Source organism: Nesoenas mayeri (genome assembly GCF_963082525.1).
Source record: "Nesoenas mayeri genome assembly, chromosome: 5".
Classification (NCBI taxonomy): Eukaryota; Metazoa; Chordata; class Aves; order Columbiformes; family Columbidae; genus Nesoenas; species Nesoenas mayeri.
In genome coordinates, this window is record NC_137548.1 from 49,998,748 (window position 1) to 50,015,309 (window position 16,562).

The 16,562-nt window shown below is 47.2% G+C and overlaps 1 protein-coding gene across 3 annotated transcripts; it reads right to left on the reverse strand.

Moving 5' to 3' along the window:
• Nucleotides 1-486: 486 nt before the first annotated feature.
• RNH1 (ribonuclease/angiogenin inhibitor 1) lies at nucleotides 487-14,848 on the reverse strand. 3 transcript variants are annotated; one of them, XM_080346061.1, is made up of 10 exons: nucleotides 14,636-14,848; nucleotides 13,055-13,160; nucleotides 11,886-12,056; nucleotides 7,390-7,560; nucleotides 6,562-6,732; nucleotides 5,569-5,739; nucleotides 4,936-5,106; nucleotides 3,878-4,048; nucleotides 2,450-2,620; nucleotides 487-2,020 (listed from the first exon to the last, which is right to left on the reverse strand). In XM_080346061.1, exons 2-10 carry the CDS (start codon nucleotides 13,138-13,140, stop codon nucleotides 1,933-1,935), a joined length of 1,371 nt encoding a protein of 456 aa, XP_080202187.1. In that variant the 5' UTR covers nucleotides 13,141-13,160; nucleotides 14,636-14,848; the 3' UTR covers nucleotides 487-1,932. The 3 variants fall into 3 exon arrangements, 2 of the variants coding, with proteins under 2 accessions (XP_080202187.1, XP_080202188.1); XR_013922227.1 differs by lacking the exons at nucleotides 487-2,020; nucleotides 2,450-2,620 and adding exons at nucleotides 2,628-2,643; nucleotides 3,091-3,215; XM_080346062.1 differs by lacking the exon at nucleotides 7,390-7,560.
• Between the last annotated feature and the right edge of the window lie 1,714 nt (nucleotides 14,849-16,562).

A 16,562-nucleotide genomic window follows, 5' to 3' on the forward strand; every position in this document is an offset into this window, starting at 1 on the left:
TCCTCTGACACCTTGCAAAGCTAATAATCCTTGGGTGCATCCTTGGGTGAACTAGATAACAGAAACGTAGGCACAGGACAGAAGATACACCAGTTTTAACCAACTCAGCAGTCTGAGACCTCACCAACTCATCACACTGGACCAAAGGTGACTGTGTACAGAGAAAGAGGACCCGGGTTCATGATCACTGCACAGCTGCAACCAGGAGGAGCCGAAGGTGGAGACTATGGAAATGGTCTCCCAGAACTCATTGTAATAAGAACCGCCTTCTCGGGGACAGGTTATGAATATGTATAGGCGTTCCTAAAAACTTTCATGAATATGTAACACTTTACTGTATTTAACCAAGCTTACAACTACTGTAAAATACACACACATCTTGGGTGAAGCTATTCCCTATGTGTGTCTGACATCATAAAATACACACCTTCCTTACAACCTCTAGGGTTGTAAGGTCATTTCCACGCCTCACAGGCAGGATTTGCAAGTGAACAAAATACCAAGTGTCTTCTCTGGGAACAGAAATATTGGGGAATGGTATTTTTTTCAGCATTCCTCCTGTAAGGCCACCCCAGGGCAATACCAGATTTGTCTCCTACATTTTTAAAGCTTTTTTTTTTTTTTTTTGGTTTAGGTGTGTTGCTTTCCATGTAAGAGACGGAACCTGACACACCAATATGATATTCACAGAGTCCGACTTTATTTTCCAACCGAGCTAGCTTTATACCAAAAGCTGCCCTGCCCACACGCCTTGCAACAATGTGATTCGTTAAAGCACGCACTATACAGTAACGTGATAGGCTGCATGTACTGTCCACATGCTCTGCACGCGTGTGTCAGCGATTGCTCATTGGTTGTTACCTTCTTATAGGGTCCCTTTTGTCCCTGGTTTCACCTTCCAGCCAGGCTGGCCGACAACTCCATCCCCTGACGCGGGGTGGGGGGGTGCTCTGCCACTACACAGGTGCAACAACTGCATTTTCCCTTGGAGCAAAGTTTATTAAAACTCTGACTGGGCAAGAAAAGCCTATCAGTTTCTCCTGAAACCATGGCAATGTCTTCTAGGCTGGCTGTCCACCTAATGCCTTGACTAAGATCTTCTCCTGACATGCTTCAGCTATGAACTTACCAAAAGCAAACATGTAAAACAAGGCATCAGTAGTAGTGTAGTTCAGAAGTAATGGTTTGGTCTTAAAGGAGAAATATACAGATAGATCTTATTTTTTAAGTAGAAAAATGAAGCATTTATTTGCATATAGACTTTAATAAAGTTCCTGTAGAACCATTCTAGCTAGAGCAAATGTATTAAACCATTTAATAATTTCCCATACTAGCAGAAATGCACACAGTATCTTTTGTTCATATGAAAATCACTTTCAAGGGACACCAATTTTGAAGTTATACAGCTGAATAGCTGCTCATTTTTTTTTTCTCTAGTGCCTTGGCCACCACTCCTTTGCCAAGAACTCTTCTAGGGAAAGGTGGGAAGAGCTCCATTTTAGATTAAAAAAAAAAATTTGTTTTTTTAGAGAGCCTTCCCCAGATATCTGGCAAAAACACCACCCAGAATTAATATAGTAGGTAGTTCTCCTCCTGCCTTTGAAAAGGAGTTCTCTCAAAAGCTTGACTAATGCATTAGATAGGATTATAGGATTAAAGAGCTCCCAAAGAGTAGAGACCCTCTTCTAGAAGATGCCCAGTAATTATTTCAAGGCTAGTAATGATGTAGTGAAAATGTAGTTTCATGAGCCTCAAGTTCGTACATCCAGAGATGCACAGAAGGTGGATCAACTCCCCAGACATCCACTCACGGAATCCACAAACATTTTTGAGACAAACAAATTCTCTATTAAGTTAATTAGCTTTATGCATGAAAAAGTTCAGATTAAGAATAGGACGTTGCTTTGACGTTGCTCTGCAGGCAGTCACCACTCATGAAATGATCTTCACCTCAGGCTTGGACTCTTCGAGGGCCCTCAGTTCATCATCCACTTCAGAGCTCCAGAAAATATCGTACAAACTATACCCAAACAAAAAGGCAAGCATGTTCAGTGAGCATCCTCCCATAAAGGAAAGGGGAAAGATGTACAAATGGCCAGTATGGGAAGATAGTATAACAGGACGGGCCCCATCTACGTTCCAGAGTCTGGCCCAACAGCCAGAAACATGCCTGACAACACAGGACCCTATTACTGTCTCCCCAGAACCATTTTCTCTTTGTTCTCGGCACCCATGGACCAAAGCAGATCACTGTGTTCACATCACTTGGAAAGGACAAGGAGTCTTTTGCAACATGCAGATAGCATTTGACAGCCCCTGGGTTACCAGTTGCCCTCAGGTGCAGTTCCCAGAGAGCTGGTGCTCATGCCCCCCTCCCTGCAGTGCCCCAGCTTGCTGGACCTCACCACCTGCCATGGGGAAATGCAAACCAGGACCACAAACATCTCACATTAACTGCTGCACATTGCAGCTGGGATTCCTCAAGGCTTCACAAATCTTCCTGACACCTTCATCTTCCAGAGAGTTGTAGCTCAGGTCCAGCTCAGTAAGGCACTGTTTGGTAGCCATGACAGTGCCAAGTGCAGCACAGCAGGCTGCTGTGAGATCGCAGTTACCCAGCCTGCAGAGAGAGGATGGAGAGGCCTGTTCAGTGAGTGATGGCTCCAGAGGCCAGCCCACACTCAAGCAGCAGGCATGGACATCTGTAGTACAGACCAGAGATCCCCATTAGGCTGGTATCTCTGACACATCAGCAGGGGCTGGTCCATGATCTTCCCACAGAGACAGCTGTCCTCATGGTGACTGCTGAAACACCTAAAAGTCCTCCCTAAAGTTTAACTTTGTGTGTCTCTAGGGGGAAAATGAACCCTAAAATGATACTCACAACTTCAACACCATGCATAATCTTATCTTTGGTTTACACTGATCATAAATAATCTCTAAAGTTTATTAATTGAGACGTGCAACCAACTTGCAACTGAGACTTCTCAGCTGAGAATCAAGTAGCTTTAACTGGTCAGCAAACACATATTTCTGGACAGAGACTTAAAGTCTTATTGATGTCTCACACAACTCATCTGCATAACTCACTGTGAGTCTCAGGCATTGGAGCACAGCTCAGGCTTCTGTCAAATGGTGTGGAAACAAGCAGACAAGCACAGTGCCCTGAGCATCACGCAGGCCACAGCCACACCAGTCCAGAGCTCAGTGCCCACCTGGGAAGTAAAGTGGCAGATGGCAAAGGCAAGTCGCACCACAGGGCTGGAGTGATGCTCCAGTTGGTCTCCTGCTCCTGCTGGTGAGTTAAGACCAACGCTTGCACTGGCGCCCATAGAGACTATGGAAAGCAAGAGGCAACTGGTGAAGCCAAGGAAGAATTGCGCTGTGACTGGCAGGCGTGGGAATTAACATGCCAGACCTCAACCAGCAGTTCCTCAACATCAGCATCCCACCTGAGAGATGCCCCACAGGTGAATTCAGAAAAGGGCACATGACACTCTACAGTGAACAGCTCACAGGGAAAAAGTAAGATCCCTCCAGCTTCCCTACACTCTGCTTTAGATTCTGAACATACACTGCACTGTGAACTTTCAATTCTGCACCTGGGAGAGCACCTCTGGATGGCTATTGCATGCACCATCACATGGGTGACAGCCTACACTTGCAAGACACCATGAGAGACAGGATACATGGAAAAACTTGTGGCTTCCATTTACTTGCTATTGGACTAGGTAAACACTAGTTTGCAGTGTTAATTGTTTCATGTGAGTAAAAAAATACCATGCTACCAACTATTGTTATCATCCTCTCTCTGCACACCATTCTTAGAAGGGTAACCACAGCAAGAGAGAAGACAACTTCTAAGGGTGCACCTTACCATAGGGACTGAATGTTGCAGCTGGGATGTAGCAGCCCTTCACACATCAGTTCAACACCTGCGTCTCCCAACTTGTTCTCACCCATGTGCAGTACTTTCAAGTGCTTGTTCACACTGAGAGCAGAGCTGATGGCCTTGCAGCAAGCAGTTGTGAGCCCGCACTCCCTAATCCTGCAAGGCAAAAAGTGATATGAGATCTGTATGGGGGATATAGAGGCACTGTTCACTTCTTCACATAAGCCTGGACAGTGGGAACAGAGGAACCAAAGCTTTTCCACAATCACTGTACTCCTCTCAACCTATCTGCTTGACCCTTTCTAAGCAGCACCTCTCCCACTCTTTATGTTTGGGATATCTGTCTCACAGTGTGCACCTAGGAAAGGCACCTGCCCCTAAAGCACAAAGAGACAAAGCGTGCAGCTCTCACAGTCACTCTTGGCTCCATGGTGCACTCCTGAGGCACCTCATGAACTCCTCCTTCAGCTGGGGTAAGGAGCTGAACTTGCAACGTAGGAAAGTTCAAGTGCTGCTCCTTCAATTTCTATGTGAAAGAACAATTTTCCTCTCCCAGTCATGTGATAACAGACCATCCCAATCTAAAAGGTAACTCTTTCAGCAGAGAGGATGCTGAGAATGTTTTATGTCATTAGAGCCTTCTTTTGGCTCATCAATGAGAGATCCTGGATCCGGTGGAGAACCTGAGATCTGAGCACAGCACTCATTTTGCTACTACATGAGGCATTTCAACTTCAAAAGTCTCTTAGCTGCCATTTGTTGCATGATGAAATATTTTAGATAGTAGCTCTGCAAGTGATGCTCAGTCTCCTATTGCTTTTAACACGATGACTATGGGGCAAATCTTCCAAGTGTCTACAAGTTTAGAAATGCAAATCCCTTTAGCTCTGTAAGTCTAAATCTTTTGGGTAACAACTGGCACAAATTGTTCCTGGTAGCATAACAACTGAGGTTCTATCTGGTGGGTATTTCTTCACCTATATCTTTCTTCAGTGAGGTCTCCAAAGGCAGCAGTGGGTATGTGAAACTTGACAGCAGCTCACCATAGCTCCTGGAGTTTAGATTTGGGATCCTTGAGTGCCTGACACAGCATTTCCATTCCTGAGTCTCTCAGGTTATTGTCTATCAGACTGATCTCTGTGAGCGTCTCTTTTGTACTGATGAGTCTGGAGAGATCTTTACAGCTAGCACTTGTGAGATCACAGTCCCATAACCTGCAGGGAAGAATAAAATATTATTTTCCCCCAAGAATTACTTAGATTAGAAAACAGAGTCCTATTCTAGTATTCTGGATTTCTGGTTACATCATGTCATTTCCTTCTGTCCTTCACAAAACCCATTCATGCATCACAGCTTTCTCCTTACTTTCCATCTGTTGCACCAAAAGCTCTGTTTGTAACACAAAAAAGATATACAGACATGCAACTGTAGACAGATAACTCAACAGGAAGCCAAGACAACACCATCACAAATTTCTATTCACTCTCTTCCCAGAATCTGATCCAAGTGATTTCAGTGTGGTCCTGCTTGTTTTGAGAAGTAACTAATTTGCAGTAGAGACATCCTTGTTTCACTAGGGTGTGTAACTGAGAAACTTTCTGCTTAGGAGCAAACCAGCAGCACAATGTAGATAGCTTGGAGGCTGCACGAGAGATTTAACCTTTGCCTACCCTTACCATAGCTTCTGGATTTTGCAGTTAGGATGCATCAGTCCTTGGCAGAGCAGAGCTAGACCAGAGTCCCCAATCTTGTTATCTCCCACGGAGAGATCTATCAGTGATGACTTGTTACTGAGAACAGCACTAATCTCCCGACAGCTATCACTGGTTATGCCACAGTTCTCCAGGCTGCAGAAAAAAAACACAGTTGGAGCTGCTACTCCAGACCTGCTGCATTAGACACACCCCAATGCCCAACAGTTCAGACTGAGAAGTGGCTATGGGTTGGTTCCTTGCTGCAAACCAGTGCAGCTCAGTTGGGCACTGCTAGACTCTACAACTCTCAGAGATGATACAGGTATCCTAGATGGGCTCAAGCTGAGGCAACACACCACTCCTGCACTCCACAAGGCTGTTGGGCACTTTTACTCTGACCCGCCCATTCACACTCATTAATGCAAGGATCATTTTTGCCAAACTCCCCATTTACATTGACTGTTATTTTTAAGAACTTCTGGCTGTATCACACAGTGAGTCCCTGGCAGCCAAGCCCTCCTGAAGCACAGGGACAAGATAAAATTAATCATGATTCTCCCTTAAACCCTTTCAGGGGCCAAATCCAGCATCTCTGTTTTGAAGCAAAAAAGGAATCTGAATAAATACACTTGAATAGCTGCTATGGGGTAACTGCTCCTCTGCTCTGAGATACAAGTGAGCAGTCACCCCTTGTAATTGCAGGCTTGACCCGGGGTGCATGGTCACACTGCACCAACTGGCATTAAAGTAAGCTCAGAATTGCACAATTAAAAAAAAAAACAAAAAACAAAAAAACCCAAAACTGAAAGCCCCAGACATTTGCTTGTAGTTTCCAGTTTTCCAGTTACAGAAATCTGAGCCAGCAAAAAATCTGGCCTAAATTTCAGGCATTCCTGACAAGAATTCTTCTGTCGCATGGATGGTATGACTAGCAGCAGGACTAGTTGCAGTCAGAAATAACCAGCTCTTCCTTACTGTAGTAACTCTAGGTTGCAGCTTGCCTCCACCAGTCCCCGACACAGCTGCTTTACAGCTGTATCTCCTAGTGTGTTGTTACTCAGGCTGAGCTCCTTCAGGGTGGGCTTGCTTTGCAGAGCAACATTGAGAGCTTCCACAATATCACCTGTGAGTTCACAATACTCCAACCTGCAAGAAGAAAAGAAGTCCAGGGGAAAAACAACTATCTTTACCATGTCCTGCCACCCAAAAGATATAATCTGGGTAAAGTGTGTGTATGCCAGGGCAGAAAACATCCCAACAAGAGTTTAGACAACACAAAGCATGAAAGTAGAGATAACCTCAACAGTTTTTAATTGCATCTCCCTGCTCATTTCAGGAAGTGTTAAACTGGACCTCAGGGGACTTCAAGCAAGACTAATTACCCTCCACATTTTTACACTAGACCTCCATTAAACCAATGCCTTGGAACACATGACCGAGTTTTGCATTGCAGCACATCACGCAGCCTCGCCAGTGAGCGTTCCTGGGAGGAGCTGGGGGCTGTGAATCGACCCAGGTCACACTCACCTGTAAAACAAGGATCAAGTGCAACAGAATCAGACTTGTCCTGGGCATCTGAGAGGTTCTGCATTAGCAGCCACCACTGCCAGGAGGGCTAAGCAAAACCTATAGGAACAGATGCCCAGATCTTACAAACACGCAAGACTTACCAGCATGAATAGGCACGACACTATTTCAGATAAAACAGGAAGAAATCCACATCTGGCAATAAAACTCCTGTTTGTCTCAGAAAAAGGCAAGCATGACCTTTCTGATAATCAAATAAGCCCAGTGTCTACTTACTGCAGCTTCTGCAGCTTACAGTTGGGGTTCATCATCCCTTGACATAGCACCTTCACTCCACCGGTTCCCAGTTTGTTATCACCTACATGCAGCTCTGTCAGGGATGGCTGTGCACTGAGGATGGAGCAGAGGGTCTCACAGCTGGCACTCGTCAGATTGCAGTTTTGCAGCCTGACAGAGAGAGGCAACCAGGGTGAGGGAAATGCACAAACCAGAATCACAGAGGTTCTTCTCAGAGAGTTGTAACTGCTGAGGTTTGAGCTTGGAAAGGACACCATAGCACTGACAAGTGCGTAACCCTCTAGAAAGCCATATGTCCAGGTTAGTACTGTTATTTTACAGGTGTGCCAAAACATTTTATCAGCTAGAATTATATCTGCAGCATGAACAATAGCTCCCATGCTTCCTTCAGTGTAAACACTCACCTAGTACCTCTAGCAGAATGATCCACCCTACATTAAGCAACATTGCAACTGCTTTATAGAAGTGTTTTAATCATCATGAGGCTTCTCCCAGAGATAAAGCAGTGGCATCTTATGATTTCTTGCCCCTTCTGGAAGTGTGATCCAGAGTAGCTAAAAGTAAAAATCTCATCCAGCTTGGCTTAAATCCCTGGATTTAGAAGATTAAAGGTATACTACAACTAAACTAGGCTTGAAGGGGGATGGGGTTGTAGCTGGGCTTGTCCCAGTGGGGCAGCATTCTAAAACTGATGAGGACCGGGTGGCCTCCTATGCCCCTAGGGAGAAATTGGTGTGCTCTGCTCGCTCCCTGAAATGCCTGTACACCAACGCGCGCAGCATGGGGAATGAGCAGGAGGAGTTAGAATCCTATGTTCGGTCAAGAGATTATGATCTGGTGTCAATTACAGAAACATGGTGGGACAGTTCACATGACTGGAATGTGGTCATGGATGGCTATGCCCTTTTCAGGAAAGACGGGCCAGCCAGGCGTGGTGGTGGAGTTGCTCTCTATGTGAGAGAGCAACTACAATGTACTAAACTCTGCCCAGGAGCGGATGATGAGCGAGTTGAGAGTGTATGGGTCAGGATCAAGGCACAGGCTGGCAGGGGTGACACTGTTGTGGGCATCTGTTACAGGCCACCAGATCAGGCTGAGGAAGTTGATGAGGCCTTCTATGGGCAGCTGAGAGTGGCCTCACAGTCACAGGCCCTGGTTGTTGTGGGTGATTTTAACTTCCCTGATATTTGCTGGAAGGACCATTCAGCCAGCCAGCCACAGTCCAGGAGGTTCCTCCAGTGCATTGATGAGAACTTCCTCATGCAGATGGTGGAGGAGCCGACTAGGAGAGGTGCACTGCTGGATCTCATCCTCACTAACAAGGAGGGTCTGGTGGAAGCAGTAAAGGTTGAGGGCTGCCTGGGCTGCAGTGACCAGGAGATGGTGGAGTTCAGCATCTTGTGTGGCAGGAACAGAATAGCAAGTAGAATTGCAACCCTGGACTTTAGCAGGGCTAACTTTGGCCTTTTCAAGCAATTGCTGGGGGAAATCCCATGGGCAAGACTGCTTGAAGGAAAAGGGACCCAAGATAGCTGGATTGCATTCAGAGATTGCTTCTTCCACGCTCAGGATCAGAGCATCCCCACATGTAGGAAGTCAAGGAAGGGAGCCAGGAGGCCTGTGTGGTTGAATAGGGATCTGTTGGGAATGCTCAAGCAGAAGAGGAGAGTTTACTGGTCATGGAAGCAGGGGCTGGCCACTTGGGAAGAATATAAGGCTGCTGTTAGAGGATGTAGGAAGGCAGCTAGGATAGCCAAGGCCTCCTTAGAATTACAGCTGGCGAGAGGGGTCAAGGACAGCAAAAAGAACTTTTTCAAATACGTAGCAGATAAAACTAATACCAGAGGCAATGTCGGCCCACTGATGAATGGGGTGGGTGCCCTGGTGGCAGAAGATACAGTGAAGGCAGAACTAGTGAATGCCTTCTTTGTCTCTGTCTACTCTGCCAGAGGCTGTCCTGGGGAGCCCTGTACCCCTGAGGGTTATTAGGGGCAGTCAACATGGCTTTACTAAGGGTAAGTCATGCTTAACCAACTTCATAGTCTTTTATGAGAATGTAACAAGGTGGATGGATGATGGCAGAGCGGTGGATGTGGTCTTCCTTGACTTCAGTAAAGCCTTTGACACAGTCTCCCACAGCATCCTCACAGCTAAGTTGAGGAGGGGTGGTCTAGACAATAGAGTAGTGAGGTGGGTTGCAAACTGGCTTAAGGAGGGAAGCCAGAGAGTGGTAGTCAATGGTGCGGAGTCTAGTTGGAGGCCAGTATCTAGTGGAGTGCCTCAGGGGTCAGTACTGGGGCCAGTATTATTCAATATATTCATTAACGATTTGGACGAGGGAATAGAGTGTACTATCAGCAAGTTTGCTGATGACACTAAGCTGGGAGGAGTGGCTGACACTCCAGAAGGCTGTGCTGCCATCCAGCGGGACCTGGACAGGCTGGAGAGTTGGGCGTGGAATAACCTAATGAAATTTAACAAGGGAAAGTGTAGAGTCCTGCATCTGGGCAGGAACAACCCCAGGTTCCAGTATAGGTTGGGAAATTAAATATTAGAGAGCAGTGTAGGGGAAAGGAACCTGGGGGTCCTGGTGGACAACAGGATGACCATGAGCCAGCACTGTGCCCTTGTGGCCAGGAAGGCCAATGGCATCCTGGGGTGTATTAGAAGTGGGGGTGGTTAGTAGATCGAGAGAGGTCCTCCTTCCCCTCTACTCCGCCCTGGTAAGACCACATCTGGAATAGTGTCCAGTTCTGGGCCCCTCAGTTCAAGAAGGACAGGGAACTGCTGGAGAGGGTCCAGCGTAGGGCAACAAAGATGATTAAGGGAGTGGAGCACCTCCCTTATGAAGAAAGGCTGAGGGAGCTGGGGCTCTTTAGTTTGGAGAAGAGGAGACTGAGGGGGGACCTTATTAATGTTTATAAATATATAAAGGATGAGTGCCATGAGGATGGAGCCAGGCTCTTCTCGGTGGCAAACAATGATAGGACAAGGGGTAATGGGATCAAGCTGGAACACAAGAGGTTCCACTTAAATTTGAGAAAAAAACTTCTTCTCAGTAAGGGTGACAGAGCACTGGAACAGGCTGCCCAGGGAGGTTGTGGAGCCTCCTTCTCTGGAGACATTCAAAACCCGCCTGGACATGTTCCTGTGCGACCTCACTTAGGCGTTCCTGCTCCAGCAGGGGGATTGGACTAGATGATATTTTGAGGTCCCTTCCAATCCCAAACATACTGTGGTACTGTGATACTACAAGAAGGATCTACACAGCTGATCCTTCAGCACTCAGCCTGGGAGAAGCAATGTAGGAACCATGCTAGTATTGCTATGGGCTGTGGACAGTTATTGGACAAGACTTTCTGGCAATGGAGAGGTGTTGTGCATGGTGGTACTAAGTTTGACTTGGGTTTGGTTGCTCTTTTATTCCTTATGGCACCTTACTAGAACCTCAAAAATGGACAGAACTGAAACAGCCTAATGCAGACTGTTACTTCTGGAGAAGTTTGAAGCTTACAACAAACTGAAAAACTACTTGTTTCTTAGCCTTCTACTACAGAGTATCACAGTGTGATTAGCTTCACAGTCAACTTTCCCTGTATTTGTCAGTGAATCCTCATCGCAGAGTGCAGAGAGACTTTGAAGCATATCCAATCTAAAAGACAAATGACTTTTGCAATGTAGCATCATTAAGATACTAGACCCACCTGAGGAGCTAAAGGACTCCAGTATCCTGCAGAAGAGATGCTAGACAGAGAGGGTAGCAGCTCTTTGAAGGTCACTGAGGAGCACAGGGAGCAGCCACTGGCTTTGACTAAAACTCCTGCACCATGGTTGCTGAGGGAAATCCACTATTGCTATAATGTAGTGCTGGTGCCTCTGCAAAACATACTGTCTTCAACCAAGCTGGTCCTGTCCAACTGAGAAGACAAGGCTTGAGCCAGTTTGGTTGAGTGCAGAAAGACTGACAGCTCTTAAAACACCAAGGCTCATGAGAACACCCTTTTGCTTGGCTCCTAGAGAAAGGAGCGAGCAAACTGGTCCGCACACTAAATGCTGTGCTTAAAAGTGGCAGAAGAACTGCCTGAAAAATGCATTTGTGAAAATGTCAGGGATGTGTTAATGGCAGAGTAAGGCCCCCTGTGGTCATTCTTTTGTTTAAACCAGCTGCCTAGGCCACAGGAAGATTTGCTACCTCTTCTAAAGAAAGTCTCCAGAAAGCCTTTAGTTGGCTGGGAAAACCCTACCAGTCCTTCCCTTTGTGCTAGAAGAAAAAGGAAGACAGACTGATGATGCGGAGCCTTCCAATAAATATACCACTTAGGTTAGAACTTCCAGGTTTTTCCAACCACCTAACCTAGATAATTGCTGACATGCATCAGCATGGGTCTTACTACCATTGCATACTAGTTTGCCTTATGACTTAATCGGCAGCAGTCTGCAAGCGTGTTAGAGCAAGACAACCAACAGGGCTTTACCATAACTTCTGTAGGCTACAGCTTGGCATCAGCAACCCTTTACACAGGTATTCCATGCCTGCATCTCCCAGTTCATTGTTGTTCAGCTTCAGCTCTGTGAGGGATGGATTCATATTGATGATGGAGCAGAGATCCTCACAGTTACTGCTGGAGAGATTGCAGTCATCCAGCCTGAAACAGAAAGGGTGAAGAAGTACTTTAATCCTCAGGGTTACTCTGTTCTCCCTGGCTGGAACACTCCCCAGGAAAGCAAAGTGGGCAGTTAACTCCTCTGCAGTCCCTGGGATGCCTCCATAAGTATATGCATGGCCTGTTGTGTGTGACACATGGCCAAAACCAAGACATGCGCTCTCTACAGGGCTGCAGTACAGAAAGGGCTGGACCACAGTTCCCCAAGCCACAGACCACCTCCATGCTGCACAGAAGAGGGCACATGACTCAAGTCATCCCGCCTTGTCAGGGCTTCAGCTGGAGGATGCACCTTCATTTAAACACCGGTAGCAACAAACTACCTGGTATCTGAAGCCACATCTAACATGTGGCCCACCATCTCCAGCCTAAGCAAGACAATGGGGTGTGAATTCCTACACAGTAGAGGAGGAAGACTGGGGGAGCAACTCTTCTGAACTTTGTCCTACAAGCTTACACTCAAGGAGACAGCTCCATCACACTGGTTTGCTACGGTTCCATCACACTGGTTTGCTCAACACACAAGGCAGGTACATTTGAAGATCAACTGATGGCATGTGGCTTGTGCATGATTATTAAGTAACAGTTACTTGACAGCATCTGACCTGCAGCCCAGAAAGCATGCAACTTAATGAGCACATTCTCTTGAGGGAGAAACAAAAAGACAGTATTACCAAAACAGTGTTCAAATGTTAACCAGCTGAGTTCTATTGCATGCTATAGAACAAGGGCAGTATCACTTCATGCTGAAGGATGAAGCACTACTTCATACCAAAGGGTGCTTATCTGTAGTTGAAAAAACTTCGCAAGAGGATTTTTTTTCCCACCTCCCATTTAAATTAACTTTCTGGATAAAAATAGGTAGAATCATTCCTGTTACTGTGTAATTTCTAAGTCACAGGTCAACAGTTGTGCCACTAAAAAACACAGGAGATAAATGCAATAGTTCTTACTTAGAAGAGATGATACACAGTTATTACCTGATGGTTTTGCAGGATTTCATTGTGGACAGAAGTTCAGCCCATCTAGATGGGTTCATCTCCTCACACTGGATGTCTAGCTCCATTTTGAGAGTTGAGATAAGACCTGAAATTTAAAAAACAAACAAACAAACTTTTTTTTTGACTGAGAAGAAACAATCTTCTTCAACTCCCCCAGTTCCCAGCAGCGAGCTACACTGTGCAGAAAACAGATCATGTTTTTCCAACACCAGCCTGCTGCAAGCACCAGTACAAGCCAGCAGCATAAGAGCAGTTTTTTCTGGGACTCGGCAAGGCCCTCCTCCAAGAGGCAAAATGCACATGGATCCTAGAAAGATATAGCAATAGCTTGTTATCTGAAGGCTCCTTGCACAAGAGTAAGATGCTCACGTTCCCTCTTCAAAGGAGCTTAACCAGAGTGAGCTTTTTAGAGGCACTGGTTCTGCTCTCTCAGTGTCAAACTACTGAGCCACACAGTTGCTGAGCGCTATCCATGTGGCACATCTGATTGATTGTGGGACCTTGAGCTATATTTAACATGAGGGTATTTTTGAGAGAATGAGGAAGATGAGCATGAGAACTGCTTGGGCTCAGACTAAAAACCCTACTGGCCACACATTTGTGTGTGAGAGGTAGAACCTAGGCAGATGGGAGAAGCATTCCTCCATAATTTGATATCCAAGCTTTGAAAGACCACTCTGGTGGGGCAAGTGCAAGTACAGAAAAGCTGGTAAGCACAATTTTTGTTTTTTGCTCTGCAGTCAAACTGCATGTCTGAACTGATGTAAACTCAGCTCTAAGCTGAGTTTACAAGGAATAATATTAAAGGCAGCGCTCCAGTAGATGACAATATGCAGTCTTGGTTTCTTGGCTTTGCTAATATGACTCAGACTACAGGGTATTTAAAAAAAAATAATCCTGAGCTATCACATTGGAATGTGAACAGTAAAGAAAAAACACCAGGCATTACTGACTGCAGTTCATCACCGTCTTCCCCTGCTACCATAAAATCAGGGGTATCCCACACCAGGCTTTTCAGAGAGGTATCAGAGCACAAATCAGGTTTCACCCACAACAAATCCCTCATCCACGTGGGAAGAGGACCCGACACAAGAGGAGGGAGGCAAGGAGCACATTCTGTTAAAGCACACGACGGAAAGCAGAACACAGAACGTGGCATTAGCAGACTTCAGGTACATCCTCGGCCTCTCTCTTTTCAACCACAAAGCAAAGCGCTGCTGGAAGTCACGACCGCGGCCTCAGTGGGTTCGCATCACAGCCCCACGCGTAAAGGGGTTTGAATCCCGTGGTGTTGCAAATCAGTGACGACTGAAACCAGAGGAAAAAATTGAGCGAACAGCTCAATGGAAATTAATTACATAATTTAGGAAGCACGTCCCGAGTTTGCTTACTGTATTTGTTCCTTATTTTCCCTCCCTCAGATCAAGAACAGAGTTGCCCCTCCACCAAGCTCTGCACCTTCCTGCAAGCTGAGGGAGAACCGTATTTCGGGGTAGCGTATCTCCGAGCACGGCGCGGTCCTAGCCCCGCGCGCACATCCGCCACTGCTGCTCGCCTTACCCGGTCACCGCTGCGGCCAGCCGCCCTCTTTACTCACAAGGCTTCCGCACACGCTTTCCTGCACCACAGTTAAGGCTTCACACCGGAACCCGCCCAGCTTTCCCTTCGCCCAGACCCCGCCCCTTCCGCCGCTCCGCCCGCGCAGCCGCCGCTGCCCGCCCGGCTCCTTCTTGGCTCCTCCCAGCGGGGCGGGCACGGAGCCGAGGGGGGCGGAGCGCAGCGGGGCGGGTCGGTCGCCTTCTCTCTTAATCGTTTTTCCTTTCCCCCCCTTTCTTTCCCCTCTTCCTCTTTCTCTCCCCCTTTTTTTTTCCTCTTTTCTATCCCTTTCCCCCTCTGTCCCTTTTCCTCCTGCCCTCTCTGCCACTTCTCTCTCTTTCCCTCTTGTTACCTTTCCCTTTCAACTTTTTTCTTGACTTCTCCCTGCTTCCCTCTTGCCCAACTCCTCCCTTCCTCCCTCCCTTCCTCCCTCCTATTTCCTTTTTTTTTTCCTGTGGTCTCCCCACTTACCTGTTTTCTCTCCTTCTCTCGTCTTTCCCCCTTCCCTCTTTTCGTTCCTTTCCCCCTCCTCTTTCCCCATATCTTTCTCATCTTCTACCCCACCTTTTCCTCCTCTTTTTCCTCCCTCCCCTGTTGCCCCTTTTTCCCATCCACCCCATCTCCTCCCAGAGCAGATGCACTGGGATATGTGGGAAACAAGACAGGAGAGGGGGAAATCGCTGTAGTATGGGGATGCAAAAGGGATGGGAGGATCAAACATTAAATGGGAAGGTATCACACCCGGGCTGGAAAGGCAGCCTCTGCCCCATGCTGGGACAGAGCGCAATGGGGATGCCTGCAGGTCACCCAGGGGAAGAGGCAACATGAGGGTATCTTGGCCAGGGGAGAGAGGACCCTCCCTTATACTTCCCTGGGGAGGTCAAGAATGGGGAACTGGGAATGACAGCGAGAATACCCATTCCTCAGTGGATCCTTCCAGACGACTGCATATGGGGCCAGCTTGGAGAGCCTGGGATGTCTCCCCCTTCATCCCTTTCACCAGTCCTCTCTGTGACACATTTCTTGTACTCTGTCTCCCTCATTTGTGCAGCAAGCACATTGATGAGCAGATAAGCTGCACCTCGCTGGCACAAAAGCCTCTCCTCTAAGCAGTTTGAAACAAAGCCATGAGAGCAATGGAGGATGGGCATGTCAGAGTTTGCTACCGCAATGACCATTGCCCTCCCTGGACTTTCCCTATGCCACTTCACCCACCCGACCCCAGTGACCAGCAGCTTGGCCACACACCCATCCCATGGTGGGAGGGGGGGTGCCAGTGCCTGGCTGGGGCTGGAAGCTATTCGTCATCGCTCAGCCTGCTTCCTCCTCCGGATGTCAGCTACTCCCTGTCTCGGTATTTTTTCCCAGTACTTGTAGCCTCAGTTAAAGTTCAGATTTTCACAAGACAGAGCAAAGAAAGGTTTTGAAATGCTGAGAGCTTTCTAGGCAACATACTGTGTCACCTCCCTTCCTTCCTCCCAAAATCTTAATGTGTCTCCCAGTTTCTTCTTCCTACAAACACCCCATCCCCCTGGCTCACACAACAGTTCAACAGCCGTTCCCTATAAAGCAGCTTCTGCAACACACTGCTTTAAAATTGCCACATGCTCTTCCCTGGTAAGCAGAAGGGCTGGTTTAGGGAGTTTAAGAGCCCAGTTTTGCTGCTGATACATACCTCACTCTTCTCGGCACTCTGCGGAGAGCAAGGAGGGCAAAGCTGACGCCTTCCTGCTGCCGTTACTACGCAACCTCTGCTGTTGTACACATGCAACCTCTGCTGTTGTATACATGGTGCCTGCTGGAGGGAGAAAAGCAATTTGGGGCTGTTATGGCTTTTTTCCTTCCAGGGCAGCTCTTCAGCAGCCCACGGAACCACACTCTGTACATGATC